The sequence below is a fragment of the Rhea americana genome, unplaced genomic scaffold, assembly GCF_003343005.1.
Source record: "Rhea americana isolate MKP2758 unplaced genomic scaffold, rheAme1 scaffold_115, whole genome shotgun sequence".
NCBI classification, from domain to species: domain Eukaryota; kingdom Metazoa; phylum Chordata; class Aves; order Rheiformes; family Rheidae; genus Rhea; species Rhea americana.
The window spans coordinates 1,464,532-1,486,008 of record NW_028185206.1 but is presented as its reverse complement, the minus strand read 5'-3'; the positions used below and the strand labels follow the sequence as shown (position 1 = coordinate 1,486,008).

Here is a 21,477-nt window from a genome sequence, read left to right as displayed (position 1 = left end):
CTGTGTACGATAGTAAATCTCTGTGCTTCACATTTACATCATTCAAATATTTATACACTTATGTCTCTCTCCTTTTCCTCCATCTCTTTAACTGGGATCTAGCAGGGTCCTACATATTTAAATTCATCCGATCTTTTCTCAGAAGTCCCCTCAGGCTTTGATTGTATTTGTTGCTAACTGATAAATTCCCTCCACTTTGTCTGCACCTTTACAATGACAAACTACTCAGAAATGACACACACTACAAAGTGTAGATCCTTCAGAAGAAGGATTAGAAAGTCCCTAGCTTCAGAGCTATCTCCTTGAAAAATGAAGTCAATTATCTTTTTCTTTACCATATTCAGTGGCATTATAAACTTATATTTAATTTAGGGTTATGTTTCTAAGCTGAGTATCATCTTGCTATCCAAAACAAGAATTTCCAGTCCCTCTCCTCTCAGTGATGTTTGTATCTTTTGTAATTGCTCCATTTCACTGTCTTTTATTAAAATCCTTTTCTACATGACTAATAGGGATGGCAAGATTAACCAAAAGCTGAATTTTTCTCCCTGTTACACATTCTGCAACATTACTCACAAAAACAACTTCCCTCACCACTCCAGATACTATTTAAATACTGCGCTTTAAAACAGTACACTCTCACTTGCAAGACTCAGGCTGCAGGCAGCCTGCAAGGGATAATAACATGCCCTGAAAATCACTATCCCCTTTCCTGTACAGAAATTCAGTTTAAGAGCCCTGCCTAAGAACTAAATAGGAGTAATTCAAGCAGCAGTAAAACCCACTAGAGGCCACTGTAGTGTTGCTGTTTTCTGTGGATTATCACAAAAGAAAAAAGCAAGACTAACAATAAACATCCTTTATTTTTCAATGGCTTTTGTTATCACTCCCAAACCTTCCTACACTTGATAGCCCTCAACAAGAACGAGGAGGAGAGAAGAGGACGCTGGGTAGAGAAGGATCAGGCAAGGAGGACTCAAGGTGTAGGGCAGTGGGTGGATTATGAGCAGTACACTGAATTGTGGATGGCAATGGCTGGGGTGGGTCAGGAATCGGAGGCACAAAATTCTCATGGTAAGTGTTCATGGGGCACTGAGGACAAGAGACACAGAAATGTGTGTAGATGGACTCAGTGAAACAATGAAAAGATAGAAAACATGCTGCAATCTTTCAGTCCTTTGAAATAGTGGGAATGCCAAGGAAAGATCTAAGACTGGGGGAGTCCAGCAAAGGGAAAGAGACAAGGTGTAAAATTGCCAGATTACTCAAAAATGACACAGGAATGAGACTTCTGATCATCAGTTAACAATCAGCTCAGGCTAGTAAGTGGGAAGGGATGGGGAAGAAGAGAGTTATCAACTGAATAGGAAGCTCCTCCATCTTTTCCTTCATATCTCCCCACACATACATCATTGCCCTCTCCAGTGTTTAATGAATGTCACAATAGTTCTCTGCTTCTAGTTTGCCTCTTCATAATTCCTCTCCCTTTAAAACAGGATGTTTTCTCCTAAACAGCTCAGCTATTATGCTACAATTCTATCCATACATCCAAAATAATTTGACTTCTGAAAGATTTCCTTCAAAAATCAAGAATTGTTTTAACGAATACTGCATCTTGAGATTCCACACAGACATACACATCAACTCAAAATACATCTTCCATGTTATCTAAAAAGTCAGACTGCCCCCATTTTCCCCTTCATATTGTTTCTAGACAATCAGTGTGCTCTGATAGTACTATAGTTTGGAACACCAAAATGCTCACTCCAGTGGTTAGCTGTCTGATGTCATGTTATTCCCTACTGGTCAGGTTATGTTTTAAAGCAAATTTCCTTAGTGTATTCTGCTGCGTATTTTCATTTGCAAGCTCATATTCACTCAGATTCATGAAATGTTTCTGTAGTTCTTCAGAACTGTCAATGATCAGTGCTTCATAACCAATCTGCAAGTCTAATATTAGACCAGGGGAATCTTGGAAGATATTGGCCAACATCAGTGTTTCAGGCTTGGAGAGGAAACTATTAGCTCATTTGTTTCAGGTACTAGAACTGGCTGACCTTGAGAATAAAAAGTAGAAGGAAGTGGTCTTCTCATTCTCCCTTCATAGCTGCAAGCTTCCTTACTCCAAAAGCAAACTACAGGTGGGTAAAAGGATCTACCTTCACAGCTTTGCAGCAGCAGAATGGCTTTCAGCCTCAAATTCATAATTTGGCTCAAAAAAAAAAAAAAAAAAAAAGTGTTATCTATTTTCAGCTGCACCTTCAACGAACAGTAACGTGCAAATATTTTTCAGATGGATTGATTTAAAACAAAACAGGACGGGAAATGAAAAGAGTGCATGCAATATCCAGCAAAGGATATCATGTCTCTATATTAAAGGAAGTCTGCTGAAGAGCCTCCAACAGTGAGAAAAAGCAGGCAATTAACACATACTTTTCCTTTCTTATGTTGTTTTATTGCACATGTTTAGAATGAAGACTTCAAAGTGGCATAAGTATGTGTTTGAATAATCAAAATGTCATTTAAAAAAATCAAATGAGCTTATTCTGTTATGAAGAACTCATTCTGGACTTTAAGTCACAATAACCTGGACAATAAGACATTTTTTTCAGTTCTTAGTCTGGTTCTTACAAGAAGCAGTTTCATTCCCTATTCTGCTCATGTTAATCCTTTGCATCTACACACTTTCACGTTCACAGCTTTGGCAAGAAGCTTTACGAAATACTTGYAAATCTGCAAGCTTTTTATTATTAAAACCTTTAATTTTTAAATGGCTTCTTGTGACTGTCAACAACTTGTATTGTCATGGATACATAGAGATGAGAGGAAGAGATTAGAGTATCACAAAATCTGCATGCATGAATAATCTGAATTATGAACTTTATTCTTTTCTATAAATGAATAGCATGATTTTACAAATGCAGCTGGCACCACTTACTCGACATAGGTATAAATTCAAAATATTTGCTTTATATGAAATGCTTCTATAGTTGTTCATAGTGTGCAAGCTCAATCCAGTGTGGCTGAAGCTATAGCAAACTTGTTTCTTCTGTTTAGGGGTGGGTTTTTCCTTCCTTTTTAAAAAACGTCTTTTTTAAAGATCCAAGGCTACACATAAAAAAACTATATCCTTTAAGATAGTAGGACTTTCCCCTTCTCTCACTATTGTTGATACATGCAATGAAATATTTTCCTATCATTTTCTGTACATTTGAAAGCTACTTTTACTTAAGACAAGATGAACCTTTGAACAGCCAGAACACCACAATACAGGAAAATAAACAGTTTCTGCTTTGTGGAAATAAGATAAGTTCTTCTTGCTATGTACCATAAGCAAGTTTTGAGATTAGTTGATATTACTTGTACTACTCTGACTCTCAACTTGACCTGCACACAGAAAGGAAAAATATCTGCTAGGTGATCACACTGAGAGATGTTAGAAACTGTTAAGAGGCAAAAATTTCTCCTCAAGTCACTTTGATCAACAAATAAGCTTCCTCTCAAACACTTAATTACCTAAAAGACTTGGAAAGATAATAGCAGCAGAATTTCCAAAGACCATTAAAAAAAAAGGGAGGGGGGGAAATATGTAATGGCATAATCATTTTTATATTAAGAGGTTTTCTGGAAAGGTTTTTGGCTATTAAAAAACATCTGGAAGTTACAAAATTAAAAATACATGTTGTATTATATCTAGTCACATATGACATTATGATTGTTGTATTAACTGCAAGTAATATATTACAATAAACTATAAGCAAAATATAAAACTGAATACTATATAATACACATTATATATTAAACGATTTATAATTACAAAATACACTTTTGGGGCATATCTTTTTCTAGTTGTATCATTCTTCAATCAAGAAAACTGAATTAAGTTAGCAAATAAAATTTCTTATGTATAATGCTCATTTTGCCATTTGAAAAACAGCTTTTTCATGCAAAAGCAGAAAATTGGAAAAAAGCGTGTTCAGCTGTGGCTTGAAAAATACTTTCATGAGTGTGATGATATATGAAAAACAAAGAAGTATGAAAAATATTTGTGTGTGTTTTATGGAAATAGAAAAATGAACCACATAACACATTAATAAAGATTAAAGAGATCTTTTTACACAGTAAATTTTGAAGGACGTGTAACTGCATGTCAAAATCTTTGAAATGCTTGGATTAGATGACATATCAACTCTTTCAATATGCTTATATAGCTATTTTACTAGGCTCTTTGTTTTGGTGTTTCCTACATACAACTTAGTCCAAGTTACTTGGTTTCTGAGAGCTGCTCCAGGTTATCCATGGAAGAGAAATAAACTCCCTAAACCCAGTGAAGTTTCACCCTCCACAGACAGACTGCCACTGCAGCTCTAAAAACATTCCTGAAATCTAAACTCTTATTTCTGAGTATGCTTTCTAGCTTCTCTGGATAAGCATCTGAGAACCTCTCCATTTGGTTCTGAATGCCTTGGACTTCTAATCAGTTTGGAAAGCAGCATTAAAATCACACAGATTTTAATCACTAGTCCATGGATGGAAACCCTTGCGATCCACTGAGCTTCAAAATCTATTCCAGATGAACACACCCTCATTCAGTGGTTTCTCCTCCATTTTTTTTCCCTTATCTCCAAAAAAATGGCACAAATACAAATTTCATGTCTACTCATCAAATGCCCAAAATTATGGACTACTTAAGATGTGGCTCCCTTATCAGAGTAGAATCAGGATTCAGAAGATTTCTGGCAGAAGGAGAATAAGAGAGGCCTTTTTATTTTAAGACAGTGCCAGATAAAGTATGCTGAAAGTTGACTTTAACAAAACAGTACAGGAGAGAACTCACCAAGATATTATCCTCATACTTACATTTAATAAATAGTCCACAAATATCTCCAAATTTAGGCAAGTCACTCACTGACCAGAGGGTAATCTAGCATAAGAATTCTTATTATGCTCATTTGGAAAATTCTCTATCTGCTGTTTTACTCTTGTAAATGACTACATTCAGCAAGCACAGTACTGAAGAGTGCAGTACCGGTCAAAGTAATAAAAGAGAACAGGGACCTTGACAGCTCATCGACTTCTCTCCCTCTATTTAGAGGCATAATAGAAAAGTGAAAGCGTTCTAGTACTCAGTRTAGAATTTAGTTTTTCCTTGTTTACATTCAGAAAAAGAGGTTTATCAATGATGGCCTGGAAAGGAAAGCCCTATTGGTAAAGACTTTAGGGAGTGTTATTTTCTTCTGAAATACTTGCCATCCTGTTTCTGACAGCAACATTTGCCATCCTGACAGCAACATTTTCATTTTAGATTTTCTACTTTCCGTACTAGCCTGGCCTGCAGTATATCTCCATCTCTAAAGATCAACTCTGAGCACACAACAAATCACTCAAGGGTTTCCAATGGCAACAGTGATCACTAACACTGTGTCTCAATTTTCTTCTCTCCAATCTGCCATCATCTGTATTTTCAGTACAATTCATCAGTTAAACAAGATCATGAATCCCTTATTGCATACAGAACTCTCCAGGCTAAACACTGTAAAGCACAACAGAAAAATGGTCTTTCCTGCCACCACAGTCGTGAGAACAAATCAAGTTTCCTATTACTGAACAACAGTTTTACAAAATACACTCCAGTACATTCATTAACTTGCTACAAAGTATTAGCAGAAACAACTGAATTAGCCTATTAATTATACTAAAAAAGACAAAAGAATATTCTGCTATGTATTTCTCTTTCTTTTCACTTGTCTAATAACAAAATTTAGCATTCATGGAATTCTGTAATTATAAGGTACAAAGTTTAAAAAAATTCTACAGTATTTGGTTACTTGCATAAAAGTAGTTTAGTGAACTTTAGGAGCCACAGGGTAGGAAAGGTAAAGGAAGGGGAACCCAATATCAAAAATATCTAGAAGTTTAAAACTTCTAGATTTAAAGAAAAGTGGGGCATTCAACAGAATTCTTTGATATAAAGCAAGCTCAACTAAGTTGTTTTTCTACGGCAAAATAAGAAGATACTCCTCATTCTAAAATAGCAAAATCTATGTCCCTCATTTTATCCAACTACAATTTTTTCAAAGTAGAAAAAAGTATGTTTTTGTAAAATACTGAAGGGATGAAATTTTACACAGTAGGGGTACTCCAACATACCTCCTGAATGGCTGTCATGACAACATGTTGAACTGATTCTTCCATCATCATTATAGTCTGGATGTACTCTGAAAATAAGAGCATTTTGTAATGTTATTGTTGAAACCAGAGAGTCACAAAGAACAAGAGGTCAGCAGCTGCATCTTTCCTACAAACTGAGTAGGTGCTACAGATGACACTGAAATGAATGACAATCATTCATGTCCCAGCCCAACAAACTCAAGAACACATTATCAGAAAGTCTATTCAAACATAAATCCAGGCTCACTGGAACACTTAAACAGTCAAAAACACAGCTGTACATAACAGCCATCCACTTTTTCTTCCTGCACTTCACACTAACTTCTGAAATAACTACCCATCCTCCAAATACTTGTCTCCCTTTGTTCTCAAAGGGATTCTGGTCATGTAAGTGCATGACTGAAGGAGGGGATGCTTCTTCCATGAATTTAAGATTCATGTCCTGCCTTTTCACAATATTCTTATCACAAGGCCTTTTAAATAGGTCCTCTCCACTGTTTTCTTCCAATTTCCTATTTCTATAGCAGTTAAAATGACAAATTCTGATGTTTAGATCAAGTTAAGGAATCAATGACTTGTTCTGCATCACATGGTTTTCAACTGGATATTATCATTTCTACATGCCAAATGTATTCTTCTTGTGGTTTGCTCAAGAGGAAGATGCTGGGGATCAGTCACTTCAAGGTGATTAACTACAATGTGCAAAGTCTTATGTTCAGATTGATACGAGAAGTAAAAGATATTTCTCATTGAAGGGTGTCAAGCAGTCACCAAAAGAGAGAGAATTTCTATACAACACAGAAAGGACAGGAGGCCTCTGTTAACACAGAATCATAGAATCAGTAAGGTTGGAAGGGACCTCTGGAGATCATCTAGTCCAAGCCCCCTGCTTGTAGGGTCACCTACAGCATGTTAGACACAGTTGCAACCAGGCAGGCCTTGAAGATCTCCAGAGAAGAAGACTCCACCACCTCTCTGGGCAACCTGTTCCAGTGCTCCATCACTCTCACAGGGAAGAAATTCCCCCTCACTTTCAGGCGGAACTTCCTGTGCTTCAATTTCTGCCCATTGCCTCGTCCTGTCACATGAGGCAAGGCACTCATGGAAGAAAACCATATGATTTTAATTTAGAGGATGGCCAGGCTATCTCCTCCTTAAGGGAAGAATAAAAGCAATTTCAGAATGACAGGTTAAAATGATTTAGACATCTGAGAAATCTGAAAAGGGGAAATCAGCTATAAAAGCTAAAAGGTACTACTGCAAGAGGAAGAAAAAAGGTCTGACGTCATTGCTGCCATTTTGCCAGACAGGAAACAGAAATGAGGTAAACCAAGACAAGAAAAGACAGATCTTGGATGTAATCTTAACGTAAATACAGTAAACACAACCTTTCATTTATCAAGCTATGTATTTTATAACTACTTGCTACTATGCATTCTCTCAAGAATTATGAGTAAATGACTGTAGTTGCATTGTTACTTTAAACAGGCTTAATCACATTCTCTACTGTATCTGCAGAGAAACTGAATAGTTCTGTATTTGGCCTCTCCAAGTCAGATAGAGAGCTGGCATAACAGGAGACAAGGGATGCAGAAGCGTTTTCCAGTGACTGCCTAAGATTCAGTTGCCTAAGGGAGGCCTGCAGAGTCATTCTGGATGCCCTTAAGGTATCACACCTAGTCTCTAGCTGTTGCCTAGAAAGGCAMAGTCACATTCTTGTGCTCCATTTGCCAACCCCACATAAAAGTTTTGCGGACTCCGACATCCCAAAAGGCACTGGACATCTCCTCAGACCAACCACCAGTGATTCAGATGGCTCTCTCACATGTACCAAGATACTGAAATACATTTCTGAGCCCAAGGTCACAGAAAAGAGGGTAAGAATCATACTTGTAGATTCTTAGCCACCCAGAGCTAACTCATGTATAAATGGTTAAAGGCTGGGACCAAGAGCTTCTCTTTTCAGGAACTCTTCAGCTAACAAAGACCAAAATTACTTATGTTGGAAGCACAACATGTTCCACAGTTTGAGACTGCAAAGACCAGTGAAACTTGCAAAAAGACATCCGTTATTACCTGCAAAACAAAATACTGTCATGACTTATAAAAACAGATTTGTCTCTGACAACAACCTGAGAAACATCATTTTCCTCTAGGCAATTTACACAAGAATTTAGATTTTCATTCACTGCCCTGGGAGCAAATTATACATTCAAAATTTATTACCTTGCTTCTGTTCACAGTTCACAGCGCATCCCAAAATGAGCTGAAGCATTCTTCCAAGCTCTGCAGCATCAGAATGCTCTCCAATGAGGTTAACATCAGGAAGGGTGAAGTCRTTAATCTGTTGCCCTAAAATCTGTATAAAGACCCAACACATACATATCTGTATCACTGCACATGTGTACAAGTTCAAAAAATACAAGGATGATTCAGATTCAACAGGAAGAGCTCAATTTTATTTTAATATAATTTTCAATCCATCTTGAAACAAACTAGTTTGCATAACACCAGCTTATACACAGAGTTCCAAATAGCAGACTATCCGTAACACCTGACACAAGTATTTGCGAAAACTTAAACACAACTGTCTCAACTGAAAAGAAGCCATTAGTTTCAAACTTAGTGAGAATGACTTTTTTTTTCTAGATAACAAAAGGTAACATAGGCAGGCTCAAAAGAAACCTCAACAACATTTAGATAATTAATTTTTATAAAGCATTACAGTAAAATGTCTAATGTCTAAAAACTTTTTAGATAATCTCAGTTTGTACCACTAGAAAGTCAAGAAATTAAAATACTTCACTTACACAAAAGTGGCTAGCATTAACAGATGACAAATATAAGACTGTAAAATATTCAGCCATTTGGCCTCACACTTTTGTAGGTCTCAAGGATATTTACCAAATCCCAAAGCTAAAAAAACTAATTCCATGGAAAAGAATTTGACATAGTAGCAGAACACAAAATTAAAAAGAATACATTCAAATATTTAAAAAAAAGACTGAAAAAGGAGGCAAAAGAAAAACGTGACTTAGTGTAATCTGATTTATAATTMAGAAGAATTTACATTAATGATTGTCAGTAGAAGGAATTAAACAATTCTACTAGATTGTTCTCAAGGAGCTTTCAGGGGGCTGAAAATATGAACACGAAATGTGAAATTAACATATCTCTGACAGATTAATTGCAGATAAAAAGGAACTGTCAATTCTTAAGCATAGTGCAATAAAGAAACAATGACTCTGGAAGGAATCATTTGTTTGCTGGATGTTCTTTTTTATTTTAATATGCAAGAAAACCAGAAAAGTAGGTAAAGGTATTTATAAAAAAAAATTAACAGATGGAAGAATAGGCAAATAGGCAAAAATGAAGCCATTTAAAAGTTTTCCAGGGTTGGGCCTTGTGGAATCATTGTCGCTGGGTATTTTGCTTTGTTTTTTTAGAAAGTTCCTCAAAGAACAAACACCAACACTAGTATTAAGATTTCTGTATACTTTACAGAACCCATATCCAAATTTCCATGAGACAGCTCCTTTTAAGTCACTCTAGTTAGAAATAAGAATTCTGTGAAAGCATCGAATACAACTGAAAATACTACTATGTGTATAGAGTGCAAAGATGTGATCAAAAACAGTATTCTTTGAACGAAGTCAGTCTGTTATGCTTATATTTTGTTCTGTATTTCCCGAATTTATTTCAAATACAGAACTGATTTCTAAATTAAAAATTACAGAATAATTGCTTTATTATCTATTAATACTACAATTTTTTTGAGGGAAAAGTAATGGGAAGAGATGTATCAGCATGCACTACAGAAAAGCAGAGGAAGTGAAGGTGCAAATGAAGGATTTTAAAATCAACCTAAGAGATACAATTTTAMTACAACTACAACTACAACTACAACTACAACTACAACTACAACTACAACTACAACTACAACTACAACTACAACTACAACTACAACTACAACTACAACTACAACTACAACTACAACTGATCAGTGAAATAACCAAATGAAGGCCAGACTCTGGAATAAGTATCTTAGGATAAAAAACGACTTTTCTTCCTGAATAAATAGCAAAGATTTTTAGAACAAGAATGAAACACTGAAGGCCAGAGCAGCTGAATTCCACAGCAAGATTATGGGGCGCTCATATGCCTCCAAACAGGAACTTCTGGCTTCCTGTTCTTCCACAGTATAATCAACGACAGCAATGTAAGGTAGCTATTCTGAAAGACTGGGTACAATATAAATCCTGTTTGTGGATGCAATATAAATTCTAAAATTTCACTAAAATTAAGTTGGCTTACAGGATTTTCAAAGATTTTTAGCTACAACAGCCAAAATCCAAATATATTCACCTCTATACTGTGCAAGAATGTGTTTGCTGAAAGAGGGATCTGGATAAGAAAAATATAACCACAACTCATAGCAGAATCCAGAACATCTCTCGTATCACTACAAGCATTGTTTCAACAGAGAAAAAGTAACTAAACCAAAAGCCAATCAAAGTTATAACTATGCACTATTGTTGCCAGAGTTCAAATCAGTCATTACACTTTGAAACTTGCTGACTTACCAAGGTTAAGTTTTCATGAGCAACTTAGTCCTCATGCATACCAACTAGCTCAAAAGAAGATGGTAGCATTTTTCCATAGCAAAATTAATATTGCACAATGAAGTATTTTCTGTAATTCATCATGACTTATTAATTTAAAGGCCATAATAAATCTATTCTTTGGCCTTTTTCACCATAGAAATTTCTACCATAAAGCTATAATAGAAGATTCTTTCAACGTAACTTTTCATTTAAATTGGAGATTTGTGTRTGAGGCATGTACAAGGGACCCAAGTATGTACAAGGGACTCATGTACATACAAGGGATCCAACGGCAAATCACAAAAATTTCATACTAAAACTTGAAATTTCTTTCTAAAATGATCAATGATTGCCAGCTTACTTAAGCATCAATTCTCAAAATTATCATTTCAGCATGGATAGTTGACACTATTTACTGAATATAAGGTTATCAGTCTACCTTTTTCTTTCTTAAAATTCACTTATTTTGAAAGACTTAAGTATACTAACAAATATCTTCCTTTACGAAGTACTTAGGAGAAGCTAATATGGTTTCTCTGGACAAGCAGCATTCAGAATGAATATACTATGGATTTTATCCTGTATTCTGTGTTAATCAGTTTGCTCCAAAACACCAAAGATTTCAGAAGCAAATTTTAACTGTAGATTCACCACTGGAAAAATGTTGTATTGTTTCTCCTCTGGACTGGTTCACTTCTGAATTTGCTCAATAGCCTAACAAGTAACACCATGGGCAGACACATTAAGAATTCAAATTCCCAGAATTAAAACATTTTAAATAAAAACTTCCACAGGAGGAGATGGTAAAAGTGTTCCTTCTTCCCCCACCTCAGAGAAGAAAAGGAAAGGGCAGCCTTCAAAACAAAACAAAAACAAACAGCAACAACAGCAAAAAAAAAAAAAAAAGGCACTACTTACAACCAACATCAAAAAAGAGCCAGTATCAAAGATAACTATTTGTATGACAGGGCCTGCAAATCATTTGGAAACTCTGATCAAGCATATGATAAAGTAGGTGAGAACTTTTACAGAAGGCTAACCCCTGAGAACAGGCCACAAGATACCCTGCACATCAAACACTTTGAAAAGGAAGTCAAAACCTAATGAATTTGTAGGACACAATTTACATTAAGCAGGTTAACAAAAATGCATTAACAAAAGGAGAGTAAATGTATTTTAATTAAAACTGTTCTTACCTCGTGGTTGTAATCTAATATCCCTTTTAAAATTTTCTTCAGGTTGCTTACCTATATGACACAAAGAGGAAGGAAATATAATAAACACAAGGAATACATTACAGAAACACGATCCTAAAGTAGGCAAGCAAAGAACAATCACACCAAAGAGGTTTTACATCCATTACATCCATTCACACTTCAGTGAAACCTTTCGTTTGAGAACCTGCAGTTAGAATCATGGAAGTTACACAACTATCCTTTGTGATCACACTTCCAGATGGGGTCACAAATCTGCACGAATTGGCGGAAACCATTTAAGTCTATGAAATATACAGTACTTGTTTGGACCTTTTGGGATTTGAAAGTTAAAATACCCTTTTCCTCTTCTCTTTTCCTGAAACATTCTAGTGACTTACTTTCTAGAGATGTGCATCGCCACTTCCAGACCAAAACCAGCTACCACTTAATATTCTCCTTTCTCCCCAACCTATGCAAGTTAATTTTTTTAATGTTCTCATTAAGTATTCCTCTTAGAGCCTTCATTTTTTATTGCCTCCCTCTAAATTCTTGGCAGCTGAATGTTTACAATACAGCATCAAAGCAAGACTCCACATTTCTCAGCAAGTCTTTAGTGTCACACAAAGAGAGTTTCTGTTTCACTTGCATAATCAAAAGCATAAGTTAGATTCCATAGAGCAAGAGGCATTTATACTGCATTTCTCGAGTACTGAGGGGTTTCTGCTCCCTTTCTGGCAAAAATACATTCAGATCAATCTCAGATGAAGACTGCATGAAAAATCTTAAAAATCCACAATCCACAATATATCTGAATATCCACAATGGTGATATTTAGAATAAACAAATCTTTGCTGAAAGTAACCGCTACAAATTCTAACCAGTTAATGTCAAAGTATTTAAGCAAAGTATTTAGACAATGGAAGCAGTATACTGTCTCACACAGTAGGAAGTTTAAAAAACAGGTTCTGTAAAGATTGAGCAAAAATGAAAGGGATGACCAGAGAACTGACTAATCACATCTCAACCACTTATCATAAACTTAAGTATCTCAAGAAGAGAGAATTAGGATTCAAAGCTGCCTACTGCTGACCATCATAACCAGTTATGAACTGTGAAACTACAACGGAGGGGAAAACACAATCAAATCAAAATTCTCTTTAAAATCTACAATATCTTCTATGTTCTTCATTATATTCTAAAAATTCACAACAAAGATATTTTGCTGCCAAATTTATCTGTCTACCAAAAGGCCTATTACAGAAAATAATCAGAAGGCATGATACTAAAATCCACAGACAGACTAAACACTCCAACATAGTCAACAGTTAGAAAAAACACGGTGATGAAAGCTAATTTCGGTTCCTCTCCAGAGTGAAATTCAAGAATGGAACAGGCTACACAACTCAAAAGATGTAGTCCTGAATTTCAAAATGGTAATGATGTGACTAATGCAATCCTCCTAACTTCCTCCCTTTTGGAAACCAATAGCAAAAAAATTGACCACTTGTAAACACAAAATCATCCTTAGGAAAGTTTCATAATTGTCTTCATAATCACTGAACTTTTAAGCCATACAAGAAAAGACATTCAACCTGGACATCTGGCAGCCTACAGTGAAAACTGGAGATCAACTGGTGGCTCTTTCATAACGGTATAATGAGTTTACTTTCAGATTTACCCCTTTTCCTCCGATCAAATGTGTTTTCCTTCTGATGTAATAACTACAACATACTTTTAATTGTCTGTCCAAAGGCAATCACCACTATCTCTCAAGGGTTATGCAGGATAAGAACCAAAGTCTGCAGCAAATTTAAGAATTTCAAGAAATACAAATCATTTAATTTTGATCAAACGAAGAATACTATACTGATTAGAGTATAATTTTCAAACTTGATCAGTTTTGTAGTTTACCTGAGTCTGCTGCAGAAAGTCCCATAGAAACCCAAGGGCCAAGCTGCAGAATTTAAGTCCAGTTTAGCGATGAGAACATTGGGAGGAACCTTGAACTTGAAAATAATCCCAAAAATGAGAAAAAAAAACCAAAATGGAAAGTACTAGCCTAGAAAAACTGTTTAATGCTTTATCCTTAAGAGAAAGAGTCATTTTCCTCCATATAACTTCCATATAGCTTAGAGCTGTGTTGCTAGAACAAAAACAACAGAAAAAGTTTATCATAATCTCTCATAAAAGCTAACATATAGAACAGCACCCTCAGAAAAGGAAAATGGCAAATAAATCTGGAAAACTTTCTCTTTGAGGCTCTATTTTATTCCATTCTCAACCAGCAGTACCAGGATAACTTTCTAGTGTTAACTGTACCATCTTTGCATCAGATAGATGCTCAGGCAATTGTAAAGCTAAAGCAACTACTTTATAGACTGGCTTAGTCCCTTCCACAGTCCCTTCCACAGTCATTCCTTGCACTCACTTCTCTGTTTGGAGAAAACAGGAAACTTTTTTGAAAAAATAGTGAGAGCTATCAAAGCAGTCACAACTGAACAGTTTGTTCTTTTTTTTCTCCTAAGCTTTTTCTCACCTCTCATATGAAATTTATACTCTTATTTAATTACAAGTCACTCACTGATTCCAAATAGAGGCTTTGTGAGGGTATTCTGCCTAGACTTTTCTCTTTAGGAATACACTTGAGCACCAAAGGGAAGACAGCCTGATGAAATGGACAACAGAAATGCTATAAAGGTTACAAATACTAACAAAAAGGGAGTTTAAGTTATTTAATAGGTTATTTAAGTCCTTGTTTTCTCTCTAGCACTACAAAAGTTGATTCCAAATTTTCATTACATCATCTATATGATAAAGTCCTGTTTCTACTGAGGACTCAGGGTAAGCAATGAACATTTCAGGTCCTGAAGTGTCTGATAGGGAACCCTAATGTTCTAACCTCCTGCTAAACAGTACTTTTTCTGTGTAATTAGGTATATGTCTATTTTCCTTCAAAAAGGTTATAATTAACAACCTCACAACCCTTGGAAGTGTTGCAAGGGCACAGACTTGCAATGGTGGAAGAATTCTTAACTCTTCTTCAGATAATGCATGCACAGTTCCAACCACGTACACTAGGTTTCTGCTCTAAACTGCATTCTGCAGAAATCTGTTTTCTCTGGCTATAAATGAGGCCACAAGAGCCTAATTTATAGCCCTGGGACTTATCTCTCTCCAACCTCTCTTTTGCAAAAGAATCTCAAGAACGTGCTTTTATCTTTGCTCTGCATGAACAGATAAGAGACATCTTCTTGAGCTAAATGAAAACAAACCAAAAAAAAACAAAAAAAACAAAAAAAAACAAAAAAAAACGTTGTTACAAAGGTATTTCCAAGGACAGATAGCATTCCCAAGTTAAACTTACGCTAGGAGACATAGTGACTTAGGCATTATGGGTGTATAGAAAGAGAAATAAATATATTATTTGCTGATTTTCTTAGCAGAAACAAATGCCAGTATGCCTTTTAGTCTTTTGTTCTTACTTGCAGAATTTAGCAGAAAAACATACTTACATGACAGCCTTCTATCCTTATTAGAAAGAAAAAAGCCACTAAAAAACTTAAAAGGCTTTTCTGGGTAAGTGCTTCCTTCTGCTACTTTCATCTTTCTCTCTCAGTGAAGGATAATACTGTACACAAAAAAATGGCTACCAGCACCCTACAAACTCAGCAAGGGTAGGAGAACTAAATGCAAGCATAATTTCTGTGTTACAGCAGAAAGTCAAAACTAACTCAAAAATCAGGTTTGTTCACTTGGATTATAGTACTAAGTCTCCAATTTAATTATTTCATTTTGCAATATTGTATGAAATAGACAAATTAATCTTCGCAAACACAAGGCATTCAGCAGACTATTCTAGCTACAGAAAATCTAATGGAAACATTTGTTTGAATGTACCATTCAGTAATGGAACAAACACAGCTTGCTTGTATAACACAGGTCAGATGTATTTTAAAGTGATGTTGCAATCTGAATGTCAAGGCAAATGTCCAGAAGAGAGACAGAAATCAAGTAGAATAACATATGTCCTTCCTCTCCCAAGTTAGGTATGGTGAAACCGCACGGAAGAGATTAAAGTGTCTGTTCTTTTTCCCCATCCTTTGGGCAGTCCATGACATATTCTGTAACTGTCAAAAAAGTGATAAATTCAGTGACTAATGTGTGTATCAAACCATTAACTGTGTAAATCTCTGTTTTGTTACTGTTATTTATATGTCCCTGGACACTGAACTTCTTTCTTGATTAGGAACTTCATTCCTGCAAAATCTTGGCAACAGGATTATTTTCTGTGCTGTTTTCCAGTTTCAGTGAAGGCTATTTTGTCTTCAGAATGTGTCAGCATGAAATACTTGGCGCATCTGCAATTTAAACTCTATGTTAAAGCATTCAACTGTATATTAGAAAATACATGTTTTTGCTTTTACAGATTTTTCTTTAAATAACATAAAATTTTGCTTAAGTCATCACTGAGAAGTAGAGTTTTTCCTTACCCCATAGAAAATAAAAAATAAAACCAAAAAAACTGCTATGAGTGCTGATGTATGCTATGCCTCAGAAATTTTAACCCTAAAGTAGTAAAATGTTTCTCCATTAAACACACTAAGCCAAAGAGACTGGGTCAGCCTTCACATGGAGAATGCTGGCTAGCTGAATACTTCTTACTTTGCAAGTCCCCAAAATTCTAACATTCCCCTTTTTCTGTGCTACGCATTGCTCTGTTTCTGAAGTCAGACAGCCTGCTCCAAAAATCAAGAATATAACAACATACCTGTTAACGTATAGGTTTAATTTAAACCAGTATAACAAACGTAAAATGTTTTAATAAAATAGCATCCTTGCAGTTGTCAACAAGTAAATCAAACAACATTAACCGACTGAATAAAAAGACAGACAAGAATGCACAGCTCAGTTTTGTAATTCTGAATTGGATGCTATCATGCATGAAAAGTTTACAATTGCATAATTGAAAAGTTTACAACTGCATAATTGAAAATTTTACAATTGCATAATTTTCGAGTATCTCCATCAACAGTGGTTAGGAGGGCCATATTGGGGAAGTGGAATAACCTGTACATTAAATTTTCTATCCATTTCCCCTCTAGACTGGCTCCATTATGTGGATCATAATAGTGACAGCTCGTACAGGCATAGGTCTATTATATCACATGGTACTGGAAGCGGAGAACAACCCTGTCTAGCAACAAGAATATACCTCAACTCATTATCACAAAGCTTGTGAGATAGCACAAAATATGCTAACCCAGTTAGCATTTCTTTTCCTGCTTCGTAAAATAYGAAGGGAAATCTATATTAAAGAGATGTACAGAAGTATGTTGACTGCATTTTAGATCTGGTCGTAAACCAACAAAAGTACACAGATTAAAAGTGTACCTACCAGTCACTGATGAAGTTGAAGATCTAAAGTACTTACTGTATTTACTCTTATATAAGAACAATAGCTGGTAATGTGTTTTAACTCTTGTTTTGTAACCATTAAAATACTCTTATACATTTCTGTTCTTTATTATGTTTTACAACAATGAAGGGTGATTTCAAAAGTATACAGTATACGCTTCTTTTAATAAGAATAAAATTATCAGTCTGTAGCTCTTTTTTATACAGAAATCTGAAAACCAAGAAGGAATGACATCAGCAAGAAACTGAAATCTAAACTGATGTTTTCCCAGACTTCAATCACATAAGGAAGTTATTAGATTGTTCAGTGTTTCTTTTATTCGTGCCTTTTAAGCTTTAGTAACTGTTAAACTGGTGAGAGAGGGAGAGAAATATCCTTCCTCAAGCGCATATGAGAGTTACAAAAGTTGCTGCTTGTTTTCAATTAATTAAAATGCTGTTATAACAAATGGCTCTCAGACTGTTCTCCAGATTTAAGAACCAAGACTTCAAGATTCCTTATAAAATAGTAATTTTAGAGAAAAAAATCTTCTATGGTCTGTCCATTTCAAATTTCATATTCTGCTTTAAAAATTACTTCAAACTAACCTGTTTTTAAAAAGGACTAGTAGAGTGTTCTTAGAGAACATGTCTTTTATTCACCAACCTATCAATACACCCTCATCAATGTTCCCACATTTTTGCTGGCAATTTTGTTAGGCAAGAAATGCCAAAACAATCCAGACTTGCAAAAAACTGGCCAGGCAGCAGAAACCATGCTGACAGGTCTGCTGAGCAGGAGTATATACAGCAGTCCTTTCATCTGGTGGCACTTAACGGTGTACCCTCTGTTCAGACAGACTGCAAGATTAAGAGTATTTCATAGTTTCATCCCTTTCCCAGATGTTCTGAAGAGTTTTTGGTGGCTAGAACAAACTGGGTTTATGGGAAACATGAACTAATAGATGAACAATCCCAGTTTTATTCCTCCAAGAAACCACGTTGGAAATGGCAATTTAGGAATGCTCATATATTTTTATTTTCTCATTAAATCTAATCAGAAACTGCACTAACATCTGCATGTCAAATTGTGTTCTTTAGGTTTTATAATCAAGCTGTTCCACAGTTGAACTAGTGTAAACTCTATTGCCTTGAAGGTTTACAGAGAAAATACTAGAATAGGTGATACAAATGACTGAGCAAACAGACCGTGGTCAGAAAACATGCTGAGCACACACAACACAGAAAACCACCACTTCCTCTCCTAAAGCTCTGTAGAACTCGCAAAGTAAAAAGAAACAACATTTTTCCCTTTTATTTAAATAAATTTCTTATTACTTGCTATTATTATGCAGTTATTTCTCAGAGCTCATTCACCTTTTTTTGAAAAATTACTTTCATACTTCACAGTAAAAAAACTTTTATTCATTCCACTTTGTTCTTCAAATGTTGATTTAAGCATGCAACTTCTTAACATTTTTCTTTTAAATAACTGAAATTAGTTTTCAAATTCAACTTTTCTTTTTTCTTCATTAGACTGTGCAGAACTGCAATAACGTACTAAATAAGTGCAATTAAAATTGCCTTAAATTCAAAATACTCTAACACAAAGCAAAATCTTGACCTAGAAATATGCTAAACAATAATTTAAGCACAGTACTGTAATAAGAACTGAAATATGCAGACAAGTAAACAAAGTACCTTTAGCCTCCAATTATCTCCTACTTCTGTTTTGATCCTGTTTAACCAGTTTTCATCAAAGTAAGCTGGATCTCTAGGAAAAAAAAAGAATACAGGTTAAAAGGATTTCAAAAGCTGTTAAGACACTTCAGTGGTTAAGCACCTATCTCAGGCTGACAAAACTAATATTTTAGTTATTTAAGTCACCTGCTAACACTCACTTTTCTCATTACTTACACTCTTTTCATATATCCCACTTCTAACTTCACACCATGGGTAACTAATATTTTTGAGGAAGCTTCAGGAGTTGCAATGTAGCTTGCCAGTTTCTTCCTCCATAATGCTGTTCTTCCCCTAATTTATTAGCTGATGCTAGAAGCTAAACTCGCAGAATACAATCTTATTTGCAATACTAGAAAGCATTGCAGAAAATATTACTTTTCATGTATTATTGACTCCTTTTGCTAGACATGGACTGCAAATACTCCTTTTCTAAAATGGAAGATTGTGACTGAACAATCTGATTTGCTGTCATCATAAAGTAAGAAAAACTAAAACTAGCACTGGAGTTAAGAGTTTATCAGTGGGAACACACTTCACTATTATTTCATCTGCCAAGTAACACTTTTTTCCAGATCTCTTATGGTAATCCTTGTCATTTTTTTTAAATCATCTTTCCACAACAGCTTTTCTACTTTCAGAGCTTTTAATGAGGTAATTATGACAAAGACAAAGAACAACTAATATTTGTGCAGCATTTTATTTCCATAAATTTCATTTCTTCCTCACAAGCACCCTCCCTAAGCTGCTAGCTCATGACAACTAAGACTCTTGCCCTCAGGTTCTAAAACTGTCTGAAAAAGTGATATTTTCTACTGTTTACTACGGTCAGATTTCCCTTCCACCATACAGAATTCCAATGTTATGATCAGAATGAAAGAAAGAACTCATTAAATATAACTATTTTTAAAACAACATGACAACATCAGGAAAGACTTGCACTTCAGATGAAAAAAATAAAGTTAATGTAGCTAGAAAACCGAAAGCTTTCATTTTTTGCAAGCATAAGGCCATTAACAGGCAGTGGCAGTGTGGTAGTTCAAGTCTGAGTTTCACAGAAAGGATTTTAATTTCTGGATTTGATGACTGTATTTGCTGCAACGTACCATTCGATTTACTGCTGTATCCTTCAGAGATAGCTTAACTGTATACTTTATTTATTTAGGGGTAAGTCAACATGAGAACTTTTGGAAAAAAACTCAAAAAAGAACTATGAATGCATCTGAAGATCCCAACAATGTCCATATGATACATACTGTTAATCAGTAATTATATCAGCACCTTTATTAGGGCACAAGCCTTCATAGACACTTTGTGTACCTGATGCACTAATTCTCCTGTATTGTATTTTCCCCAATTTTTCTTCACAAAGTATCAAGGTTTACAAGCAGCCCACAGCATACTACATATTAAATGAGAGATCACAAACAGCAAAGTTTCTCAACTAACATATTCCAATCATTGTTTTGACACATTTTATTACAGACTCCAGTGAAGATTAAGGCATGTTTCTTTTCCTCTGACATGGCATACACAACCATATAGCTGGAAGAACAGCATTAATTACTAGTTAAGTTGAAGACTCCAAATTGCTCCCAATCAGAAACAGTGCAGTTCTAGCATAGATTACAGAATCTCAAAGTATGAAACAGAAAATCTAACATCCTACATAGAGCTCATCCAGGTTTGAAATAGGCTTTCTCTAAATAGCTTTGAAATGGCCTCTCTGCCATCAGCAGGGGGTAAATTTAAGAATGTACTTGATCCAAACACTTATATGTTCTACTAGAGATGAAGAAAGTTGATGTTAGGCCTTCCTATGAAATGAATATTTTTCATTGCCTAATTTCCACTTACCGTAACTCAATCACCTGCTGAGTAATGAAACAAATCAGCAGCTTAAATCTGAATTACTCCAGTTTGAGTTCTGGAGTTCAGAAAACACCATGGTACCTTTTGACTGTTTTTTTCTGGGAATTACCAACAGTCAGGTGATTTGAACAGACTCAATAGCTATGAAGTACCAGCCCAGCTGAGTGACAAAGCAGGTAAGAGTAGTTACCTGTGCTTCTCTGGCAAAAAAAGACTAATGGGACTATCATTTTTAAGGGTTACATTGTGTCACGAATATCTTCAACTGCTTGAAGGCTATAGCACCATGAATAGGCCAATTCTTCACTTACATTTTCATTATTATTAACTAGTCTAAAAAGCTGCATCAGCAAGCATGAAGAACTGCCCACAGAAGTCTACTTAGATGGATCAGCTGGTTAACACTGCATACCCCGTTATCAACAAGGGCATCGGTTACGTTAAAATTACAAGGTTTAGGATTCAACTCCAACTCAATGTACTCAAGAGGCCTACATTTC

General features: G+C 35.4%; 1 protein-coding gene across 4 annotated transcripts in view; it reads right to left on the bottom strand.

Annotated features, from left to right (window-relative positions):
* Positions 1 to 21,477, bottom strand: part of HOOK3 (hook microtubule tethering protein 3) — a 73,486-nt gene that overhangs the window by 42,439 nt on the left and 9,570 nt on the right. For all 4 annotated transcript variants that reach the window (XM_085317594.1, XM_085317614.1, XM_085317603.1 and 1 more), the window contains exons 2-5: positions 19,067 to 19,139; positions 11,972 to 12,022; positions 8,398 to 8,530; positions 6,151 to 6,218 (exon numbers count right to left, since the gene is read on the bottom strand). In XM_085317594.1, the coding sequence (XP_085173720.1) occupies positions 6,151 to 6,218; positions 8,398 to 8,530; positions 11,972 to 12,022; positions 19,067 to 19,139 (325 nt within the window). The remainder of the gene's footprint in view (positions 1 to 6,150; positions 6,219 to 8,397; positions 8,531 to 11,971; positions 12,023 to 19,066; positions 19,140 to 21,477) is intronic.